General features: G+C 68.0%; 1 protein-coding gene across 1 annotated transcript; it reads left to right on the forward strand.

Moving 5' to 3' along the window:
- Positions 1 to 340: 340 nt before the first annotated feature.
- LOC147596027 (protein NDRG2-like) lies at positions 341 to 6,124 on the forward strand (the record flags this gene model as incomplete). The annotated part of the gene is made up of 7 exons (XM_086771722.1): positions 341 to 442; positions 491 to 611; positions 2,600 to 2,662; positions 2,781 to 2,841; positions 4,569 to 4,655; positions 5,580 to 5,636; positions 6,030 to 6,124. Coding segments are annotated over exons 1-7 (509 nt in total), but the record flags the coding sequence as incomplete, so codon positions are not given.
- Between the last annotated feature and the right edge of the window lie 409 nt (positions 6,125 to 6,533).

Genomic DNA, 6,533 nt, shown 5'->3' on the forward strand with positions numbered 1-6,533 from the left:
GGCAAGAATGGGGGATTTTGGGGGCAAAATGTGGGAATTTGGGGTGAAATCCCGGGATTTTGGGGGCAAAATGTGGGATTTTGGTGTGAAATGGGGGAATTTGGGGCAAAAATGCGGGATTTGGGGGGCAAAATGGGGAATTTGGGGGGAATCGTTAGATTTTGGGGCAAAATGGGGGATTTTGGTGCGAAATGGGGTAATTTGGGGCAAAAATGCGGGATTTGGCGGGCAAAAGGTGGGAATCTTGGGGGAAATCGCGAGATTTTGGGGGCGAACCTGTGGGGGGTGTGGCGGCGACCACTCCCCGTTCCGGTGTCCGGTCCTCCCGGCCAGCAGGGGGCGGTGTTGGAGACGCCGTTGGGGCCTGTTCACGTGGCGCTGGAGGGCGCGCCCCGCCCTGGTCGCCCCGCCCTGCTGATGCTGCCGGACGTGGGCCACACACGTGAGTCCCGCCCCCTTCCCCCTCTCCCGCCGCGCCCCTCCCCCGCAGACGCCTCGTGCTTCGCCCCGCTCTTCGCCCACCCCGAGATGCGGGAGGTCGCCAGCCACTCCCTGCTCGTCCACCTCGACCCCCCCGGCATGGAGGTGGGCGCCCCGCCCTACCCCCCGGGGTGCGTCTGCACTCCCCTCTTCCGCTCCCCCCAGTTGACCCCAGTGACTCCCAGTTGACTGCGTTGACCCCACTGCCCCCCCAGTTGACCCCACTGCCCCCCCAGTTGACCCCAGTGACCCCCAGGTTGACCCCACTGACCCCCCTGTTGACCCCACTGCCCCCCCAGTTGACCCCAGTGACTCCCAGTTGACTGCGTTGACCCCTCTGACGACCCGGTTGACCCCACTGCCCCCCCAGTTGACCCCACGGACCCCCCCAGTTGATCCCAGTGACCCCCATTAACCCCCCAGTTGCCCCCATTAACCCCCAGTTGACCCCACTGACCCCCATTAACCCCCAGTTGCCCCCATTAACCCCCAGTTGACCCCCATTGACCCCCATTAACCCCCCATTGACCCCACTGACCCCCATTAACCCCCAGTTGCCCCCATTAACCCCCCGTTGACCCCCATTAACCCCCAGTTGACCCCCATTAACCCCCCGTTGACCCCACTGACCCCCATTAACCCCCAGTTGCCCCCATTAACCCCTTGTTGACCCCCATTGACCCCCCGTTGACCCCACTGACCCCCATTAACCCCCAGTTGCCCCCATTAACCCCTCGTTGACCCCCATTAACCCCTAGTTGACCCCCATTGACCCCCCGTTGACCCCCATTGACCCCCCGTTGCCCCCCAGTGACCCCCAGTGACCCCCAGTTGACCCCACTGACCCCCATTAACCCCCCGTTGACCCCCATTAATCCCCAGTTGCCCGCATTAACCCCCAGTTGACCCCCATTGACCCCCGTTGACCCCCATTAAGGCCCAGTTGCCCCACATTAACCCCCAGTTGCACCCATTAACCCCCAGTTGACCCCCATTGACGCCTGTTAACCCCCATTAACCCCCAGTTGACCCCCATTAACCCCCAGTGACCCCCAGTAACACCTGGTTGCCCCCATTAACACCCAGTTGACCCCCATTAACCCCCAGTTGACCCCCATTGACCCCCCATTGACCCCATTAACCCCCAGTTGACCCCCATTAACCCCCAGTTGACCCCCATTAAACCCCAGTTGACCCCCCGTTGACCCCCATTAACCCCCAGTTGACCCCCATTAAACCCCAGTTGACCCCCCGTTGACCCCCATTAACCCCCAGTTGACCCCCATTAACCCCCAGTTGACCCCACTGACCCCCATTAACCCCCAGTTAACCCCCTGTTGACCCCCATTAACCCCCAGTTGCCCCCATTGACCCCCAGTTGCTTCCCATTAACCCCCAGTTGCCCCCATTAACCCCCAGTTGCCCCCCATAAGCCCCCCATTGACCCCCATTAACCCCCAGTTGCCCCCATTAACCCCCAGTTGACCCCCTGTTGACCCCCATTAACCCCCAGTTGCCCCCATTGACCCCCAGTTGCCCATTGACCCCCAGTTTCCCCCATTAACCCCCAGTTGCCCCCCATAAGCCCCCCGTTGACCCCCATTAACCCCCAGTTGACCCCCATTAACCCCCCGTTGACCCCACTGACCCCCATTAACCCCCAGTTGCCCCCCACTAACCCCCAGTTGACCCCCATTAACCCCCAGTTGCCCCCATTAACCCCCAGTTGACCCCACTGACCCCCATTAACCCCCAGTTGCCCCCCACTAACCCCCAGTTGCCCCCATTAACCCCCAGTTGACCCCACTGACCCCCATTAACCCCCAGTTGCCCCCCACTAACCCCCAGTTGCCCCCATTAACCCCCAGTTGACCCTGTCGTCTCTCTGTTGACCCCCCCACCCCTCCCCCCCCCCCAGTTGACCCCCCGCCCCCCCGTCCCCCCACCTCGACCGCCATCACATCGCAGCATCACCCTACGCACCCCTCCCCCCCCCCAACCGCCATCGCTTCACCTCATTGGTCCCCTCGCCCGCCCTCCCCCCACCTCGACCCCCGATTGACCCCTTGCCCCTCCCCCTGTCGCCCCTCCCCCCCCGCCCCCCGCCCCTCCCCCGCAGGTACCAGTACCCCTCCCTGGAGCAACTGGCCGAAATCGTCCCCTGCGTCCTCCGGCACCTCAAGTGAGTGGGCGGGGGGGCGCCCCACGGCGCTGTGGGGCGGGGAGGGGGCCCCTGACCCGTAGCGGGACGGGACGGGGGGGCGGGGCCAGCACCGGCCTGACCCCGCCCACCCCCCCAGCATCGCCAGCGTCGTGGGCATCGGGGTGGGCGCCGGCGCCTTCGTCCTGGCTAAATTTGGGGTGAGATGTGGGGCGGGGCGTGGGGCGGGGCGTGGGGCAGGGTGGGGGGCAGATTTGGGGGAATGCAGGGCTGCGGGAATCTCGGGGGAGGTTCTGTGGGGCTGGGGGGCGTGGCTGTGGGGCTGGGGGGGTCGCTATGGGGCGGGGGGGTCGCTATGGGGCAGGGGGTGTGGCTGTGGGGCTGGGGGGTCGCTATGGGGCTGGGGGTCGCTATGGGGCTGGGGGCGTGGCCGTGGGGCGCTATGGGGCTGGAGGAGGTTAGTGGGGTCTCTGGGCACTTGTGGGTCGCTGGGGGGTTGGGGGCTTGGCTATGGGGCTGGGGGGTCGCTATGGGGCTGGGGGGGTCGCTATGGGGCGGGGGGCATGGCCGTGGGGCGCTATGGGGCTGGAGGAGGTTAGTGGGGTCTCTGGGCACTTGTGGGTCGCTGGGGGGTTGGGGGCTTGGCTATGGGGCTGGGGGGTCGCTATGGGGCTGGGGGGTCGCTATGGGGCGGGGGGCATGGCCGTGGGGCGCTATGGGGCTGGAGGAGGTTAGTGGGGTCTCTTGGTTGGGTACTTGTGGGTCGCTGGGGGCTCTCGGGGGGGCGTGGCTGTGGGGCTGGGGGGTCGCTATGGGGCAGGGGGGGTCGCTATGGGGCAGGGGGGCATGGCCATGGGCGCTATGGGGCTGGAGGAAGTTAGTGGGGTCTCTTGGTTGGGCACTTGTGGGTCGCTAGGGGGTTGTGGGCTGTCGGGGGGCATCGCTATGGGGCAGGGGGTTCGCTATGGGGCTGGGGGTCGCTATGGGGCGGGGGGCGTGGCCGTGGGGCGCTATGGGGCTGGAGAAGGTAGTGGGGTCTCTGGGCACTTGTGGGTCGCTGGGGGGTTGGGGGCTCGGCTGTGGGGCTGGGGGGTCGCTATGGGGCTGGGGGGGTCGCTATGGGGCGGGGGGCATGGCCGTGGGCGCTATGGGCTGGAGGAGGTTAGTGGGGTCTCTGGGCACTTGTGGGTCGCTGGGGGGTTGGGGGCTTGGCTATGGGGCTGGGGGGTCGCTATGGGGCTGGGGGGGTCGCTATGGGGCGGGGGGGCATGGCCGTGGGGCGCTATGGGGCTGGAGGAGGTTAGTGGGGTCTCTTGTTGGGTACTTGTGGGTCGCTGGGGGCTCTCGGGGGGCGTGGCTGTGGGGCTGGGGGGTCGCTATGGGGCAGGGGGGGTCGCTATGGGGCAGGTGGGGCATGGCCATGGGGCGCTATGGGGCTGGAGGAAGTTAGTGGGGTCTCTTGGTTGGGCACTTGTGGGTCGCTAGGGGGTTGTGGGCTGTCGGGGGGCATCGCTATGGGGCAGGGGGTTCGCTATGGGGCTGGGGGGTCGCTATGGGGCGGGGGGGCGTGGCCGTGGGGCGCTATGGGGCTGGAGAAGGTTAGTGGGGTCTCTGGGCACTTGTGGGTCGCTGGGGGGTTGGGGGCTCGGCTGTGGGGCTGGGGGGTCACTATGGGGCAGGGGGGCGTCGCTATGGGCTGGGGAGTCGCTATGGGGCTGGGGGGTCGCTATGGGGCTGGGGGGGCGTGGCCGTGGGGCGCTATGGGGCTGGAGGAGGTTAGTGGGGTCTCTTGGTTTGGCACTTGTGGGTCGCTGGGGGCTCTCGGGGGGCGTGGCTGTGGGGCTGGGGGGTCGCTATGGGGCTGGGGGGTCGCTATGGGGTGGGAGGGCGTGGCCGTGGGCGCTATGGGTCTGGCCCTGCCCCACAGCTGCTGCACCCCGAGGCGGTGGAGGGGCTGGTGCTGATCAACATCAACCCCGCGCCAAGGGGCTGGGTGGATTGGGTGGCGCACAAGGTGGGCGGGGCCGGCGGGTGGGGAGGGCTAATGGGGAGAGGGGTGGGGCAGAAGGGGGCGGGGTTTGGGGGGGGTTCCCTGCTGCTGGCCCCGCGGCGCTGTGGGTCGCTTGGGGTCGCGTGTGGCTCACTGTGGGTCCCTATGGGTCGCCGTGGGTCGCTGTGGGTGGCGGTGGGCGGCCGTGGGTCACTGTGGGTCCCTACGGTGTCTGTGGGTGGCTGTGGGTCGCTGTGGGTCCCTACGGTGTTGGTGGGCGGCTGTGGGTCGCTGTGGGTCCCTACGGTAGCTGTGGGTCGCTGTGGGTCCCTACGGTGTCTGTGGGTCGCCGTGGGTCGCTGCGGGTCCCTACGGTGTCTGTGGGTCGCTGTGGGTCGTGGTGGGTCCCTACGGTCGCTGTGGGTCGCTGTGGGTCCCTACGGTGTCTGTGGGTCGCTGTGGGTCGCTGTGGGTCCCTACGGTGTCTGTGGGTCGCCGTGGGTCGCTGTGGGCCGCTGTGGGTCCCTACGGTGTCTGTGGGTCACTGTGGGTCGCTGTGGGTCACGGTGGGTCCCTACGGTGTCTGTGGGTCGCTGTGGGTCGCTGTGGTGTCTGTGGGTCGCTGTGGGTCGCTGTGGGTCACTGTGGGTCACTGTCGTGTCTGTGGTCGCTGTGGGTCGCTGTGGGTCCCTACGGTGTCTGTGGGTCGCTGTGGGTCGCTGTGGGTCCCTACGGTGTCTGTGGGTCGCTGTGGGTCGCTGTGGGTCCCTACCGTGTCTAGTCCCTACCGTGTCTGTGGGTGTCTGTGGGTCGCCGTGGGTCGCCGTGGGTCGCTGTGGGTCCCTACGGTGTCTGTGGGTCGCTGTGGGTCGCGGTGGGTCCCTACGGTGTCTGTGGGTGCCGGTGGGTCGCCGTGGGTCGCCGTGGGTCCCACGGGTGCCCCCCCAGCTGTCGGGCCTGACGTCCTCCAGCAGCGAGCTCATCCTGGCGCACCTCTTCACGCAGGTCGGGCGGGGGGGCACTTGGGGGTCCCGTGGGGGGCCACTTGTGGGTCCGGGGGGCGCTTGGGGGTCTGGGGAGGGCCACTTGTGGGTCTTGGGGGTCAGTTTTGGGGGCCCTCAAGGGGCACTTGGGGGGCCTGGGGGCACTTGGGGGGCCTGTGGGGGGCACTTGGGGGGCCCAGAGTCCACCTGGAGGCCCAAGGGCCACTTGTGGGTCGGGGGGGGCACTTATGGGTCAGGGAGCTCAGTTAAGGGTTGGGGGAGGGTCACTTGTGGGTCACAGGGTGGGGGCGGGGCAGGGGCGGGGCTGTGACACGGGGGCGGGGTGGGGGCGGGGCAGGGGCGGGGCTGAGACACAGGGGCGGGGTGGGGCGGGGCTGTGACGCGCAGGCCGCAGGAGGAGCTGGCGGCCGCCCCTCCCCCGGTGCAGCAGGCCCGGCGGCGGCTGGGGGCGGCGCCCAACGCCCCCCTGCTCTGGGCCATGTACAACAGGTACTGGGCAAACTGGGGGCGCTGCGGCGGGGCTGCGGGGCACTGGGACTGCCCTCGGAGCACTGGGATCGAGCTGGGATTGAACTGGGAGGGAACTGGGAGGGGCTGGAATGGAACTGGGGGGACTGGTGGGGATTGGGAGGGGACTGCGGGGGACTGGAGGACTGGAGGGACTGGGAGGGACTGGGAGGGACTGGGAGGGACTGGGGGGGGACTGGGGGGGGACTGGGACTGGGCTAGGAGGACTGGGACTGAACTGGGATTGAACCGGGGCGGACTGGGAGGGAACTGGGGGGGCTGGGAGGGGCTGGGAGGGACTGGGATTGGGCTAGGAGGACTGGCATCGAACTGGGATTGAACTGGGATTGAACCGGGGGGGACTGGGAGGGAACTGGGGGGGGACTGGGAA

Source organism: Chlamydotis macqueenii, unplaced genomic scaffold (assembly GCF_036417535.1).
Source record: "Chlamydotis macqueenii isolate bChlMac1 unplaced genomic scaffold, bChlMac1.mat HAP1_SCAFFOLD_315, whole genome shotgun sequence".
Taxonomy (NCBI): Eukaryota; Metazoa; Chordata; class Aves; order Otidiformes; family Otididae; genus Chlamydotis; species Chlamydotis macqueenii.